This window comes from Haemorhous mexicanus, chromosome 4 (genome assembly GCF_027477595.1).
Source record: "Haemorhous mexicanus isolate bHaeMex1 chromosome 4, bHaeMex1.pri, whole genome shotgun sequence".
Classification (NCBI taxonomy): domain Eukaryota; kingdom Metazoa; phylum Chordata; class Aves; order Passeriformes; family Fringillidae; genus Haemorhous; species Haemorhous mexicanus.
Genome location: NC_082344.1, coordinates 54,673,098 through 54,690,107, shown reverse-complemented (window position 1 = coordinate 54,690,107; position 17,010 = coordinate 54,673,098). Strand labels below are relative to the sequence as shown.

At 38.3% G+C, this 17,010-nt stretch overlaps 1 protein-coding gene across 3 annotated transcripts in view; it reads left to right on the top strand.

Annotated features, from left to right (window-relative positions):
• Positions 1 to 14: 14 nt before the first annotated feature.
• The window catches only part of FAM114A1 (family with sequence similarity 114 member A1), a 30,939-nt gene continuing 13,943 nt past the window's right edge, over positions 15 to 17,010 (top strand). The window contains exons 1-7 of one of the 3 annotated variants that reach the window (XM_059844991.1): positions 15 to 141; positions 2,605 to 2,978; positions 3,813 to 3,900; positions 12,331 to 12,444; positions 12,604 to 12,704; positions 14,918 to 15,052; positions 16,852 to 17,004. In XM_059844991.1, coding sequence (XP_059700974.1) covers positions 2,613 to 2,978; positions 3,813 to 3,900; positions 12,331 to 12,444; positions 12,604 to 12,704; positions 14,918 to 15,052; positions 16,852 to 17,004 — 957 coding nt within the window. In that variant the 5' untranslated portion in view covers positions 15 to 141; positions 2,605 to 2,612. Of the gene's footprint in view, positions 142 to 608; positions 941 to 2,604; positions 2,979 to 3,812; positions 3,901 to 12,330; positions 12,445 to 12,603; positions 12,705 to 14,917; positions 15,053 to 16,851; positions 17,005 to 17,010 lie in introns of those variants that run through there. The other 2 variants (XM_059844992.1, XM_059844993.1) reach the window with 2 other exon arrangements.

Genomic DNA, 17,010 nt, shown 5'->3' with positions numbered 1-17,010 from the left:
GGACAAAAGCCAGCCCTCCCTCCTCCCTGGGGCCGGCCCGAGCTGCCTCGTCCGCTCTGCCTCCTCCCCCCGCTGCTGCCGACGTGGCGGGGCGGGGAAGGGAAGAAGCCGGGGGCGCGCCTGTCGGGGCACTGCTGAGCGGTAAGGAGCACGGCGATTTCTGCTTTTTCTGCCGCTTTTGACACTGGCTGCGCCACACAGCTCTGTCCCAGAGGGGAATTTCGAAAAGGGGAAAAAAGAAAAGGAGAAGCGGGAAGTTGTGGCCGCTGCGGGCTTGCGGGAGCGGCGCCCCGGCTGCTCCTGGCCCGCCTGGGGCAGAGGGCAGCGGGGCTGGGGGAGCTGCCGGCGGCGGGCGCCAGGGGAGGTTTCACCTGCGCTCGCCGTGCCCGCAGCGGCCCGCGGAGAAGGAGCGACAGCGGACGTCGAGCGAGAGGGGAGCAAGGTGTCGTCGCCAAAAAAGTTATTCCTCCCTCCCTCTCGGGGGACGGTGATTCGTGCCCGAAGGCGCCCGGCGGCAGCTGGGCTTTGCTTTCTAGGGGAGGTGAAATTCCTCAGCCAGGCTTGGCAGGTGCCGCCACCGCCGGCCCCCTCAGCGCGGCTGGTCGGTGCGGGCGGGACACTAGCCCGCCACCGGTCCGGGCTGGCCTTAGCATCTCCCTCACAAACTCCCCGTAGAGTAATACCCTTTGGGCGGAGCTGTCCGAGTTGATTTGGATCAGGACAGTGTCACGGATGAGAGGTTGAGTGGCGCTGACCCCGGGTGCAGCGCGGCTCGTGTGTTCTGACAGACGCGGTGATTTGCTGTTACGTGCCGTGCTCCTGGAAGGAAGGTTCAGCAGGCAACTGCAGGGACCGAGTGGTACCCAAAAATGACCCAGTACTGCAAAAATCCATGTGCACGTCTGTGTGATCCTTTAAAAAGTGCTGGGCATACTCAGAGGTAATGCTCATTCAAAATTATGAAGTATGTGTGTGAAGGTATTACAGGTTTTAATAGAGGATACTCATATCTCATGATGGAATTTGATTTACAAATCCAAACTTTTCCTTAGGTGATGCTGCCCATCACACAGCGAGTACTGCTACAACAGTAGCAATACTTCCCTACAATAAAGCGTTTTATAATATTTGCTGTATTTTTAATGGAAAACTGTCAAATGCAAAGATTCTGATTTCAGAATTCATGTTTTCTGAAGATAATTAAGGTACAGTGTGAGCTGAAGTAACACAAGTGATAGCAAGTGCTTACTTTTTAACTTATGTTTCTTGTTCACTGATCCAAAGTGCTACTCTTGGAACTATTTAAACAAGTGATCTGCATTCACATTAGATAAACAGGCTACTAAAGCTGTAGATGTATACAATTCTTTAGACTTTAATAAAATATACTAATTTAAATACATGCTTCTCAGGCAGATTTCTCCCAGTTATGTTTTGCTTTTTGCCTTTTTTCCCCCCTGTTCTTTAGTCTCTCATACAATCTCCATTCTTCCTGACTGATGCATGCCTTTGAGCCGTATTTAATTAATAGGAGAGTCAATGAAAAGGCAGCATCTACAGAGAGAGCTGTACAAGTCTTTCTATGCCATGCAACTCAGCATTTTGCAGGCTCTCTGTCAAGGATTGTCTTCTGAGTGCCAAGTATACTATTGTTACCAACAAATAAATGTTAGTAACCACAGACCAGCAGTCCTTTTGGACTCTGGCAGTGCCACTCCTTAATCAGCTGCAGAGCCTACTCTGTGACTTTGTCTTTGCCCATCAGCATCCTCAGCTTGATGACTGCAAAGTGGTGGAAAATACCTCCAAAATTAAATTGGAAGGTAAGGAATAAATAAGAGAAAACTGGTTCATAACTTACCCCCCTCACCAAAAATAAATCAATAACTACCTCATACAAGTTTACCTTGGCTTCAAAACTGGAGTTTAATCACACAGCTGGAATTTTAGGAGGTGGTGAGAAGTGTTGCACTCCCCAAAGAGCAAGACTTTGGGACAAGTGATACAGAAACAGTGTGAGCAATGACTCTGTGCTATGGCTGTGTCTTTGAAATGGCTCTAGGTAGCATGGCCTGTCACGTTCTCAGATTATGCCCCTTCTCAAGCACATGAATGTCACCACAGTTTTAGGTACAGAGAGTTATCCTCCCCTCTCTCAGTCAGCAGGCTGTAGGAACCTGTGTATGTCACAGTGATGAAAGGGAGAGCAAGAGCTGCTTCTCCTATTGCAGCTTGGTTATTTTGTTCTGCAGTGGTCTTTCATACATACCTGGTAGTGAATATAGAAATTAACCATGTGGAAACTCCTACATTTGACTTCTCCAGATAAATTAATGTCCTTTCACTCTCACTGAACCATATTTTGTAAAACAGTAGTGCTGCTCTTTGTATTTGAGTGGGATCCTGCAGAGTGAGCGGAGTATTTACAGTATTATCCTGATGCCAGTGCCAGCATGAGGCATGTGCCACAGGGCTCCATGCTTTAGGACGTCTTACATCAAGGTTATATTGTTTTTCAGCAGCAGCATATGGTAAACACTGTGTATTTTATAAGAAACACTCAAATGTTTATGGTACCTAAAAGACTTTGCTTTCTATATTAAGAACTGAAAATGTCTGAAGACATAGCTGATGGCACCCCATCTGAAGAAAAACCTGAAGTAATGGAGATGCCCAGTAATGAGGTATTGCCTCATGAATCAGTACCACACCTCGTAGAAGCTGAGATCTTGAATGAGTCTTCACAAGATCAACATGGACAGGTCACTCAGAATGTTAGTAATGGAGAGGAAGGAGACACAGTCATTAATGAAAACCCTTTGACTGAAAAACTCGTTGAAAGCCTGCCTTCCAGCCTGCCTTCCAGCGTGCTTTCCAGTGAAGATACAGCTAGAGACACGCCCACCGAGTGCATTGAAACTGTAAACCTTGATGCAGAACCTGAATTGGAAGAAACACTGCATGAGCAAAGCAATCCAGTAAGCAATACTTTGTTTTCTGTAAAAGCCCTGCTCTCCTTGCATTGTGAGGACAGAATTTTGTATAATGTATGTCCTGTTTTTCACAAAAACCTAGGAAGTTATGTGGAAAACCTACATAGGGATAAATTAAATTGCAACACCAAGCTTTGAAAACTAGTAATAGTTTATTTCATTTTACCAGTATGATATTAATTTGGTCTTTGGAGTCTGGTTGCAATGAAACTTGCGTTGTGTAGAATTGATATGTAACTGGACACATTCTTGAGACAACAGTTTCTTAACATGATTTAAGTATGGAATACTGATAATGGCTTAACACTACCCATTAGTGTAAGGGGTATGCAGCACCTCCTCTGGCTGTGTTTTTATTGAATTCAGTTGTTAGGAGTTCCCTGTGCACATCTGAATTACACGTGTGAGGAGACTTTGGAAGAGAAACCTCCAGCTCTGGCTCCTGCCTCCAAGCCAGGAAGGAGACAGGTTCCTACCTCTCCCTCACATTAGCCTTAATAAACTTATATGGCTTTATGGGATTGGGTACCTGAAGAAATATTAGGACATCTGTAAAGACATCTCTGGAGTTTAAAGCTCTTCCAGGAGCAGATGATGTGAACTATGCTTCTGCTTTTTTTGTGCACAGAAGTTTGAGCTCCACATAATACCCAATCTGTCATCATTTATTAAATGCCAGACTTTTTTGCCTGACAGGTTTTTTGTGTTTCCTCCTGCCTCTTGAGAGCAAGATTTTTAGACAGTTTTTAGACAGATTTTTAGACAGTTTTTAGGCAAATTTTTAGATTTAGAAGTGGAGTAACATTTTTGTTTTTATAGGCTGCAGACTCCTCATCTAAAGCAAGCAGATGGGGAGCTTGGGGTACCTGGGGAAAGTCTCTCCTGTCATCAGCTTCTGCCACAGTGGGTAAGTGTTCCATTGGTAAAATGTGTGGAAATAATTAGTAATTTTCATGTGTCATTAGACAGATTAGTGTTGCATCTTAAGGATCCATAGACAATTTTGCCTTGATAAGCTTGGGAAGCATGATTTTTTTTAAAGAGGAAAATGGACCTTCCTAATTATTCCAGTTATGGACAAGGTACTAGGCTTGTTGTAAAGTTAATGAATTGCTTGATTGTGGCTTCTTCATAGAAAGGGTCCATAATCCAAAACAATTTCTATCAGCCAAAGGCTTATGGTTTCTCAAGTCAAAGCAATGGAGATTCATGCTCACGCGTGTTAGTATGCCAGGATTGACTCCTGCCTACATATGAATTCACTTCTAGTAAATAATTCCAGATTTTCTTGCCACCCAGTGAAACATTCACACTGTCACACTAGATTTCAGACAGTAGAACAATGTATTAAAACATGGACCCTGTACTCCCTCTCCCTATACTCTCATTTCCAATAGTAGGTCAGTACAAAATGTCCTTGTGAAAACTTCAGGTAAAACTTAATTATTGCTCTTTGAAAACTCACTGACAAAAAGTGAAGCGTAGAAATATGTAGTTACCAGTGGGAAGTAATTTTTCACAAACCAGAAATGTTTTGTAACAAAACAATCTGTTAGCTAGTCAGTTCTCATAAAGGATCCACAGAACACTTTCAAAAGATGAACCTAGGAATTAAAATTACTTGCTAATTACTAAAAATGAGTTCAACAGAGATACTGGTTTTATGATCCCATATAAGGCTAAATAATCTCCTCCTTATCTCTTCTTTTTCATGGACTGTAAATGGTTTCTGTCTGTTTCTCAGAGGAGGGAAGTTTCCTTTTCCTCTTTTTATTTCAGTAACATCCACAGTCAGGAGTAAATAACTACATTTTCTTTCGGACAACAAAAATTAACATTTCTAGTTACATTCAGAATGGGTTTCTAGGGTGTGTGGAACAAGTTTGTTGTGTAGGCAGTGTGACTTGATAAGGTCATGTGATGTCTGTTTTGAATAGGCATGTCATCACCATGAATAAATATTTTTAGGATTATTATTGTCTAAAAATGAGCACAGCTGGAACAAGTCAAGTTGCCTTGGAAAAAGAACATTCACATGCAGAAAAGGAAAATTTTAGAATAATTTTAATTCAACATCAGAATGGTTGCACTATTTCACACTGAAGACCCATCTACTATTTAGGTTCTGACAGTGGCCAAGAACAACTAGGAAAGCACCTAAAACCAGATGTATATAAAGCAGCAGTTCCTCTGTTGTCCTGTTTCCTGGAATCTGCAGCATAGACAGACTTCCTGACCCTGGGGTCAGGGAAGGTTGAGTTTCCATGTTACAATCTAGTAATTTTGAATCTAACTTTGTGAATTTATTTAACAAAATAGAATTTGAATTAAGCAAAAATCAAATTTATGTTCTACCATGTTTTGTGAACCCAAGGTAACTTGGAAGACCAAATAGCTAGTCTTAGATTTGTTACAGGAAATCAATGCACCAGGAAATATTTTATATTCCTGATACAGAGGGCATATTTCCTAATTGTTTATTATGAAAAATTCATGCTTGATCCTCTGAAATACTTACTGTCTCTCACTGTCATGGACAGGATATGGTTCTGTGTAGACCACATATTTCCTTCAGTATAATTCCTTAGTGTGCTATATGGAAAAAATTTAAAGCTATTGGGAATTTCTATAAGCTTTATTATTATTATATATTTATTATTCTTCTTAAAGTTACTCCATTTAGTATCTGATCAGTTCAACCAACACTTCATCTCCTATTCCACATCAGAAAATAGTTTTGCTATGGACCAGTCCATTGCAAAGTTGCTATTCCTTCAGTGTAGCAAATGCTGTAAGTAAAACTGCCTTCTTGGAGGTCAGACTTAGTAGCAACACCTTCAGTCTGTGATTTTTCTGTTGTTCTGTCATCATATTGTATAACACAGCAGCTTGTCTGGTGAAATATGACCAATATTTACTATTCTTTATGTTTTTCTTCAAAATTGTACTTTGTAAAAATTGCACAAACAGTTTGAGGTGGACTAAATAACATCTTAAAAGCTTAAACAAATACATTCTGCTTTTAAGAAGGAGTATCATGGACCAGCCAGGGTTGGACAGTACTTTGAAAAGTCATCTAGTCAGGAGTTTTGTGGGAAAGGCTTTATGCATCTTGATGAGATTATCTAGCATGTTGGCCAGTCACATCTTGAAAACCCCCAGGAATGAAGACACTACCATATCCCTGGGTAGATTTTTCCAGTGAATAATTCTTCTTCCTGTAATTAATTTTTCTTCCATTCCTACCTCTTTAAGACTGAGTTAAAATGTTGTTCCAATGATCTCAGTTTCATTATCCTTCAGACACTGATAGAAAATTCACAAACACATGAGCATTTTTAATGCATGGCTATAATTTATTTAGGACAGCTGATTTCAGTTCCCAATAATAACTCGTTTTCCATATAGTTTGTATCTCATCCTCCTTTAAGTAACTCTGCACATAGAGCCAGAGATAGTTTTGGTGGTAGTTTTTTATTCCAAAGAAAATATGTGTTGTCTTTGAACTTATTTTGACATTATTTGGATTGAGGTCCCCACAAGAAGACAGATGTGATACTCCTCTACACAACAGAATCTATAATGCCTTTGGAGTTTCAGTCACTGCCTGAACCATGTTTGGGGTCTTGACACTAGATGTCACACTGAGCAAACTATTGAATCAACTTCATCAATGAGGTGAAGAGATTTCTTTTGTTCTCAAAAGGTGCAGGTTGCAAGGTTCCTCCTTGTGGAACCACAATGGAGCAGAACCCAGAACCACTGAAATAATTGCTGGAATGGTAAGATGGGAGAAGGCTCACTGTGATATGGAGGAACAACTTGTACTAATTATCACCATTTTAGTGTCTTTCTTTTCAATTGTGTTTTTTAGTAAATCAGCCATTACACAGGTCCGTCTTTTGCAGTGTTGATAAAGCTATCCTGCTCAAGAGGGTGACTCTTGCAGCTAAATCAGTCAATTAATGGGTGATAGTAGCCACTGAAATGTGTAGTCCCTCAACTGTCTTTTCCTTGCATGTTTCTTCCTTCTGTCTCAACCAGCATTCATGTTCCTCGGAGTTCCCTCTAATCCAGTTTAGGAAGCGAAACTGACATAAGAATAACACTAGAGGAAAGAAAAATCCATTTCTGCCTCTTCAGTTCCTTGAACTGACTCTTTGAGACCGGTTTCAGGGCAGCAGAAGGGACAAGCATGGAACATGGGGAGGAGTAGAACCTCCCATAACTGCACCAAGAAGCCATTAGGTTAGCTGTAACAGCAAACTCTTTATCCCCAGGGTTTATGTGAGGCAAAATATATTTTCAGTTTGTACTGGCAGCTTGTGACTTGCATTTTTAAAACATCTTCTTTAAAGCTTGGGTCTTTGGTTTTTCTTCCAACTCATCTATCTGCTAGCTTAATGGAAGTGGCAACCTTCTGCAAGCTTTGCCTTTCATGTGCTGTGTTTTGAATGAGGTATGACATTCATAAGGTGCTGAAATTATGGTGCTCAATGAGCTGCATTTCCAAGAAAAGTCTGTTCTCTATCATGCTGTATACAAATGCTTCACTCTGTGTAAGTTTAAGGTGTTTTACCTTTAGGGCCATTGCTAAGACTAGCACCTGTCAATACATTCACACAGTAAAAGTAATAAAAAAATAACTCAACCATTTGATTCACATGATCCCTGAAATTCATACTATAAGGCTGCATAATGCATCTTTCTAATGTATTGTTTGTAATTATTGTTCTGCTATCTTGATTATTTTGTTATTGTGTATATTCTCATCTAGTTCCTCAACTATGAGAATGGCACATGAAAATATCAGACACCCATACTTCTCCTTGGTATGCTGAAAAGCACTTTTTGTCACTCAGTATGACAGAACAAAATGTCACTTCAGATGTCACTGTGTTCATAAGCTTGGATATTATTACACATAGGTATGTGTAATAATCAGCATTACATAGCTTAAGTTGATTTTTGTGGAACAGAAATGCCAGTGCTGCAGAAAATGTGAAATTAAAGTATTCAAACATTGCAAATGTCTTTGCTATTCTCTATAGATACTATTGCCCTGTTGCAAAATAAAGTACAATATTAAAAAAGAAGGCTGGATGTTATGCTTGTGCTTTAGTTATGCTTGTACTTTATGTGACCATAAAGAGGATAGTTAATCTCTTCAGACTTTTTTTATTTCATAAATTCGGCTGATTAAGGGAAAACTACTTTGGGTTGGAATCACATGGTGGTCGCAACTGTTTTGTAAATAACAAAACAGTTATTGCTGTAGCAGCAAAGCCCTTTGCAGTTATTCCTTTTTAAGAATGCTGAGTGGAAGTAACAGGCAGAAGGAAGTGTGGATGCATTTTGGGTTGGCAGTCTCTTTTGGGTTCTTTATGTCTTTTAACATGGTCTTACAGTCTAAAAGAGACTGAGAACTAATAAAATGGTGTAACAGCCTTTATGCTTATTGCTATTATTGAAACCTTTTATGCTTGCAATAAGTAGAGCTGAATCTAGTCTCATTTACTAGATTAATTGGAGTGATTTCTGATTTATAGGTAAGATAGCATAGGTGTTATAAGAATCTAGCCTGGGTTTTTTTTGTTTTAACTGCCAGGAAGAGAAATTTTGTGAAGGCTTGAAGTGAATGGAGTGCCAATAGGATAGCCTAAAAGGGAACACAATGGGGTCCCACTTTTTAGTGTACAAAACCAGAGCACGGCTGGATTGTCCACATTTCTATACTTCATGTTGTGAAGTGATTCTCCTCCAGCCAGTTTCAGGTTCTTCATTTTCTCATCTGGTGAAGATGCTCATTTAAGGCCTTGGTTTTCATCTTTAACTTGAGCTAGATGAGGCTTCATTCATGTTACTAGACTAAATTTTGATCAGTTCTTCATTAGATGTGCTCTCATGGTAGGACACGGGTTACAAGGCAGTGTTGTAGCCAGGGACAAAATCTCAAACTCCTCCCCATCTGTACCACTGAATCGGAGAGTCCAATTGCTTGTGAGTACTAGATGGACAAGGGATCAGTGATTCCTATACAGAGTGGTTTAGGTTTCAGACATAGTGAACTGCCTTCCAGAGGTGTCTGTTTGCCTCTCTCAGCTCTGCAGGGAATCCAAAGCTACTAAGCTGGGAGGTGGAAGATAAAACAGCTTGCAGCAAAGTGGGATGGGATCTGACTAAAGCATTTGTGAGTGCTGTATTTTGGTTTGCGAGATCTTGGCAGATCAGGCAAACCAAAAGGCAGGTCATGTTGTTAGGCAGTGTTAGCAAAACCTTCTTTTTTTAATGAAACATCCCAGTTAGGAACATGAACAATAATATTCTGTGGAAATTGCCAGCCAATAGAAAGGCAAGGAATCATGGAGGAAAGAGAAACAAAAGCGACAACACAGGGGAAAAAAGAGTGCTTTCTTCCAAAAGCTCACAGTTAACAATGCCTATTGCATAACTCTCTGTCTGCTGTTACAGAAGAGTAAATGGAGATGTCAGAGGTGTCAGCTCAGTTGCATTAGCACATCCAGTGTTACAAAATGAGTGCATCTTTAAATTGTAGGCTTCTCTCCTATGACCTCTTTTATTTCTGTGCCTTTTGAAATTACAAATAATCATTTTCATTTCCAAGGCAACAGGCATTTCTGCCCTGTTTGTGCGTGTATGGTTTCTTCAGGTGTGGTCTTCTGATCTCATCTGGTTTTGCTGCTGCAGTCAAACATACATGCCACATAGCTTAGTTCAGCAAAGCCACCCTTAGGTGACCTGGAGTATTTTCTTATTATTCTAGGGCATTTAACCACAGCCCCAAAAATGCTGCCTTTTGTAGGTCAGTAACTATCAATACAATAACTGTGTGCTTTCTCTTCTTAAACATGTTAGCTTGTCTGCCAACTATGGGAATCAATTCAAGGCTATAAAAAAATCACAGGGAAAAAAGTGGGAAATTGATCTGAAAATGTGTAACTTTTGCAGACAATTCAAATTTTTGCTCAATATTTATAGGATTTTTATATGACTACAGGACCATAGTAGTTTGTTACCAAGTCAGGTTGATTAAGTCAATGAAAAGAATAAAACTCTTGCCCAATAAAAAGTTGTGAGCAGAAGGAATGGAAAGGAATGTGACATGCAGTGTCTATTATATTAGTGTAAAAGCACAATTAATAGTGATTTGAGTCCCAGGAATATGGGGATTAAATAACTGACTCAAGAATCTATCCAAGCTAATATTTCCATTGAGCTCATTAAAATATGTGGGAGATTGGAATTAGACAATGCACTCCTGTATCTGCATTGGAACAGACTTTGCAAAAGTCAGGAAATGATCCAGCAATGAATTAAACGTTGTGGTGCATAACCTGGTATGACTCACACAGTTGGATGCACTACTGTTTTTTGTAAGACATGAGATAAAATAGATAAAGGTCATATTTTCTTTAGACAGGTAAAAGCATTTATCTGCCTTGGCTGTTATGGTGTAAAATATTGGGACCTTGTGCAGCCAATGAAATTCCTTGTCTCTGCAGGTCTGTTCCATAGGCCATATCTGTTCTTTATGTTTACCTCCAGATACTGCAGTTTTCTTCTATGTGATCTTTCAGAGGTGCTGCTTCACATATGTTTTCTAGAGTATATTTATTCATAAATACATATATTCATAAATATTCATAAATCTAAGCTTTCCTTTTTCCTACTCCAACTAGATTTGCTGCATCTTTCTTGAATCAGATGTTCAAAAGCATATTTGTATGATTACACACACACACACACACACACACACACACACACACAGACACAGACACAGACACAGAGATATTTGTGTTTATTCAGAATGCTGCAGAGCACTGGCAAGCAATCGGCTATTTTGCTGTAATTATTGTAACTCAGAAAAGATGCTTTGAACTTCTCTAATAGAATGAACACAGTTGTAGGAAATTGTGGACAACATAATCATTATGCATAACTTTGCACCTTAGATGTCTAGATATCTGCCTGACCATCTGCCTTTTCTGAAATAATTTATCTATTTACAGTTCAGTTTAACCAAAGAATTATGAAATTGTCATTAATATTTCTCATAAGTTGTTAGGCAGATAGCTGAAGCACTCTGGATTGTCTTACTGCTAGAAGTGATCGGTTTCATGCAAGATGCACTGACAGTGTACAGTACAAGATAAAAATCAAATCCTGTCACTGAAGCTATTTAATTTTGTGTTGGAAAGAAGTATTGCTCACCTGGTTTGTTGTTCACCTGTTGCACCTTAGCTGATGCACAGAAACTTCCAGCAAAGCAAGATTAACAGGTGGATTGCTTGTAATGAGAGAAGTATATCATGGGCATACTTGTACACATATCCAGAAGCAAAATAGGCAGACAATTTTAGAGTAGTCTTTTTAAGGGCAGCATTTTTCAACTACAGTTGATGGAGATTAGGAAGATACTGCCTCCCCTTGACTGACTACCAGCCAGTCTACCCAATCCTATAGTGGGATTACACTAGCAGGTCACAGGGACTCACCAGTGTCTGTGATCTGCTAGTGTAAATAAACTCTGTGTAAAAAACCAGGACAACCAGCAAGGCAATCCTGTTCTGTCAAAAATATTCAGATAGACACATTAGCAAAATGTATACTTTATATTAAAGTAGACCATTTTAATAGAGGGCTAGAGAGTCACTGCATATGAATCATATAAAGGTAGTAAAATTTCTGTAGGAGATCATGTGCCACTGGAGCAATAATTCTGCTTGTGTCATTTGACATCAGCAGACTTTACAAAGTGTATTTAAATAGTAGCTCTGGGGAGAGACATTTCAGAATTTTACTTCAAATGAGAAACTAAGGAGCTTAAATCCTGAAATAACTTTGGGGACTGGAGTCAGTATCCCTAAAAACATAGCACCTCTGCAGAAGACTGAAGAACAAATTCCTTGCCTCAGTCCTGCAGTCATACACAGTCCATTAACTTTGGTTTAATTGTTGTAGAATACTGAAAACTACCTGAGGTGATACCCTATGGCCTTAGGAGGACTGTTTCCATTTAAACTGATTGCAATAGAATATTTAGCATTTTGAAAAGCAGGGAACTAAACTTATGTGCACCACTGAAATAACTTTTGCTTTTCAGATCCAGCATAATTTGTGTTATATTTCAGCTTTATAATTTATATTCTGTTAATATGAATATAGTAGAAGTGAATTATTAACCTAGAGAAAATTAAGCAGTTGAGGTAAGTTTAATAGATATTTTGTTTGTCATAATTCATGAAGTATAAGAATACTATGCACTGATAGTAATAAGTTTTCAAATCATATAGTCTAAAATATGCCTCCCCTACAGGTCATGGGATAACAGCAGTAAAGGAAAAAGCAGGAACTACCCTAAGAATTCATAGTGGAAGTTCAGCATCTCTGGAAACAGCAGAGCCTCCTGCAGCTGAGACACCAGTTACTCGTAAGTTCAAGTCCAGTGAAATTGGACAAAACTCTTTGACCCTGCCAAATCAGTTCCATTTAGAAAATGTTAAGATTTTGGTCACATAAACCAGTTCACTGTAATTTTTGACTTGCAGGGTTGAAATTATGCTGTAACCTGCTTGTTTTCTTTTGTTAGAAGCAGAAGATTCTCTGGCCCAAAGCTCTTCTGAAAATATTCTTTCTTCATCTGGATCTCGTGGCATGCTGTCAGCTATCACTAGTGCTGTACAAAACACAGTGAGTCATTTTAGCTGGTCTCTCTGCTCTAATTATATTATTCATTATTTTTAGGTTCAACTTCACTGTAGGTCACATTTTTTTAAGTTACAGGTCTTTGTAAAAACAGTTCTTTTGTAAGTCTGTTTAGAGTCTTTTCCATGACAAAATAACTTTGAAATTAAACTGTCTAATTAAAAAAATAGGAAGTCAAACAGAACTAACTCAGTTACTCTGTTTTCACCAGTTTCAGTAAAAAAAAAATATGGTCTTCTCCAAAACTGTGTAGAATTCTGCAAATTTTTGGAAAATCTTTTTTATAATTGTACCATCATCTGATTTTTTATTTTTACAGTTAAGTCCTTCCAGAGGAAGTGAGATAGGACTTGTTACCATTTTTGAAGGCAGATAACATAAGAAAATACTCCTTTTGCTTATTTTAAGGCTTTTACTAAGCTCTCTATTTTTAGTTCCTGTCCTTTACCTTCACCTCTTTATCTAATCTCTCATTTCATATTAGCCTTCCCAGAAGGGGGTCTGATTGCAAACTTAGTGAGGCAAAATCTTTTGTTCACAGTTCTTTCCTGTCATCCTTATATTTTGTGTGTTGAACTTCATCTCGTACCATATAATTTCCAAATCAATTTTTGTGTCTTCGTCTTCCCCAAATTTTTTTGCACCTTGTGTTTCACTTGAAATTATAGAAGACTTTAAACATTTGATGTAAAAGCATGTAAGATTAATTCCCCACTGAGCAACTTTTATGAAATGGCAGTTCTTTTTTATTGTATATCCAGTTCACTCTGACTGCCTCATCACTCTAATATCAAAGATTTTGAGAACTGAAGGAGATTCCTATAGATTATTCATAAGACTGTTTCTACATAACCTGGAGCATCATATGGCTTGTAGAGCTGGCCACCAGTAAGATTATACAAGCATTATACAAGATTTGCAAGTAAGAGAAATGTGCTTGTAAGCAGCATGGAGAGGCTGCTATACCACAGTGATCAACGTGGTACAAAAAGAATCACTTAAAGTCTCAGTAGGTCACCTGTAATGCCACTTGAGACTTTGGAAGGGTTTTCCATTATATGCTGTGTTACATCAGCACTTGAGTATTTGACACACACATATTCCAGATTGAAATGGAAATCTTTAGCCAGTGAAACTTCTTCTTCAGTGCACATTAAAAATATGAAGACACAGAAAAACATATGTATTTAAATAGGCAGTTCCAGAGTCATCATAAGTGTTAAATTTTTGAACATCCAGTAAGGCATAGTCTTCTGTTCATGATGGACTTGGCTCCATATTATTCATATCTAAAGCAAGTTCCTACAAACCAGATGCCATTGGATGAAATTAAAGTGGAATAGAATAGAATAGAATAGAATAGAATAGAATAGAATAGAATAGAATAGAATAGAATAGAATTAGAATAGACTAGACTAGACTAGACTAGACTAGACTAGACTAGACTAGACTAGACTAGACTAGAATAGAATAGAATAGAATAGAATAGAATAGAATAGAATAGAATAGAATGACAGAGACACAGAATAGTTAGGATTGGAAGGGAACTTAAAGATCATCTAGTTCCTATGTCCCTGCCTTGGGCATGGACACCTTCCACTAAACCAGGTTGCTCAAAGCCTGATCTGGCCTGGCCTTTAATACTTCCAGGGATGGGGCTTCCATCACCTTCTGGGCAACCTGTTCCAGTGCTTCACCATATCCTCATAGTGAAGAATTTCTTCCTTATATCCAATCTAAATCTATCCTCTTTCTAAGTAAAGCCATTCCCTTTTGTCCAAACACAGCTTGCCCTTGCGAAGTGTCCCTCTCAAGCCTTCCTATAGGTCCTGTTTAGGTACAGGAAGGCTGCTGGAAGGTCTTCTCAGAGTATTCTCTTCTCCAGGCTAAACAGCCATGATTTTGTCAGACTGTTTTCACAGGAGATGTGCTCCAGCCTTTTTATGATTTTTTTTTTAATTTACAACAATTGTTACATTTCCTGTGGTGTAAGTAGTTCAATTAACTGGAAATATTTGTATGTTTTTTTTTTTTTTTTAAACGTATTCAGAACAAAGTAAATGCATCTTGTTAGTTGAAATATAGGAAATTTAGGGACCTGAATGTTCAAAGACGGTGTCTACAAAAACCACTCCTCTTTACAGTTCATATTAACCTAAACTGGGAAGAAAATAACCACAATGCATTATTTTATACAGGGGAAAAGTGTATTATCTGGAGGCTTAGATGCTTTGGAATTTATTGGGAAGACAACCATGAATGTCCTTGCAGAAAGCGATCCTGGATTTAAGAGAACCAAAACACTCATGGCAAGAACAGTCTCACTATCTCAGGTTGGATATATTTAAATACTACTCTGTCAATGCAATTTCAGGTTCTTTTTCCAGAATTTCACATGCCTCAGGGAAAGGCTTTATTTATTGCAGTAGATGCTGGCTGGGCTTATGGAAATAAATATTAAGCTTTACAGCTACTTTACTTCTTTATTTTTCTTCATAGAACCACAAAAGATAATGTAAAATCATCTTTTCTGCATAATCATACATGCAATTGCTGATTTAAATAAGATAGTATATGTGATGATAATCATTACACTCTGGAGGCAAAATCAAATTGTTGGTGTTTTGGTAACAGCTGTAGATAGATATCTTCCAGCATAAACATTACTATACTGTTTTCCTTGGAAATCAGTAATACTGGAATATAACATATGTCTCATTAGGAATTAAACTTATAAAAAGTTGTATCTTAGTGTCCATCTAACTTAATGGTATCCCCACACAGTTGTAATTCATATGTTTTAAAGCTCAGAGGTGAGATAAAAACAGAAATATAAATGCTGTCAGTACAAAATTATTTTAGTTCTCCAGACCCTGAAAGGAGGGAAAACAATAGACATTGAAAAGAAAGTATGTTTACTGTATGTTTACTTCCTTGTAGAGAAGAGTAAGGTGTTTTTCTTTTAATGAGATGTTTCATCTTTACTATTCGTCATTGGAAGTTAACAGACTTATACTGTTATAAGTAAGTATAGAAGATCAAAAGCAATTAACTCTTGTTAAGGCCTGCAGGGTTAAAATGAGCTTTTGAGAATGTCTCCTTTAACAACATGCATGGATTTGCACACAGAATCTGAAGCAGAATGAAGCATAAATCAGTTCTCAGGGGTTGCACTATCACTTTTCAGTGATCTGTTCATAAAACTTTGTGAGTTAACTTTTGAAGATGGAGACTTCTGCTTCTAACAAAAGAGGAAAAATGTACTGTAGTGTAAATTTTAAGTCTTTTGTACTAAATGAATCACTGAAGATAGTATTGTAGGAATTTTGAATGGTGGAGTTACATAAGTGGTGGGAGTTCACCTGTATTCAGAGACTTGGATGTGCCCTAACATGTAGCTCAGATGTATTTGCCACCTTTACTGTAGGAAATTCATAAGAGGTCACTTCATCCAGGAATAGAAGGAAGGAGGAGAAGATCCTATTGGATATCCTATCCCCTTCTATCCTTCTTATACACTGATAGAAGTGTTTTAAAAGCCCACCAAAATATACCCAAGTATATAGAGAGTAGTTCTGCCCCACCTTTGGTATAAGTCCTCAATTTCTTTTGTCAGTCCCTCTGTCATGTAAAACTAACTTTAGTATTTGCTAAGGATATTTTATAGAAAATATTTATGTAGGTGCCTTATTTGTGCAAGTTGGTGGATACGTCCTGAAAGTAATAACCTTCCCATTTTGTGATTTGTAGAAAGAATTGAATGACTCTTCAAGGCTGAACATGAAATAGTTCTTTCTCTTTCATTATAGTGGTGGGGAAATTTACTATATGGTATCTGTAGTTGACATTGCTTTTGAAAATATAAGTAAGATTTTTTTGTTGTTGTTCATCATGTTTTAAAGAGAGATGGTTAACATTGGGAAAACCCTGCTTAGAATACTAAATAAATATTTTATCAGAGAAAATTATCAAAAAAGAAGTTAGCTATTAAATCTCTAAAATTTTAGCTCTTCAGGTGTGATATAATCCCAAATTTTATTACTACTTCTAGACACACAGAAGCAAATAGTAATAAAATCTGTCACACTTACAGTACTATCAATAAAACATAGAATGATGTATATATTTACAGCTGTTGCGAGAAGCCAAAGAAAAAGAGAAACAGAGACGGGCCCAGCAAGTTACAGTAGAAAGAACAGCACATTATGGACTACTTTTTGATGAATTCCAAGGTTTGTCTCATCTTGAAGCTCTGGAAATCCTGTCAAATGAAAGTGAAGCTCAGGTACAG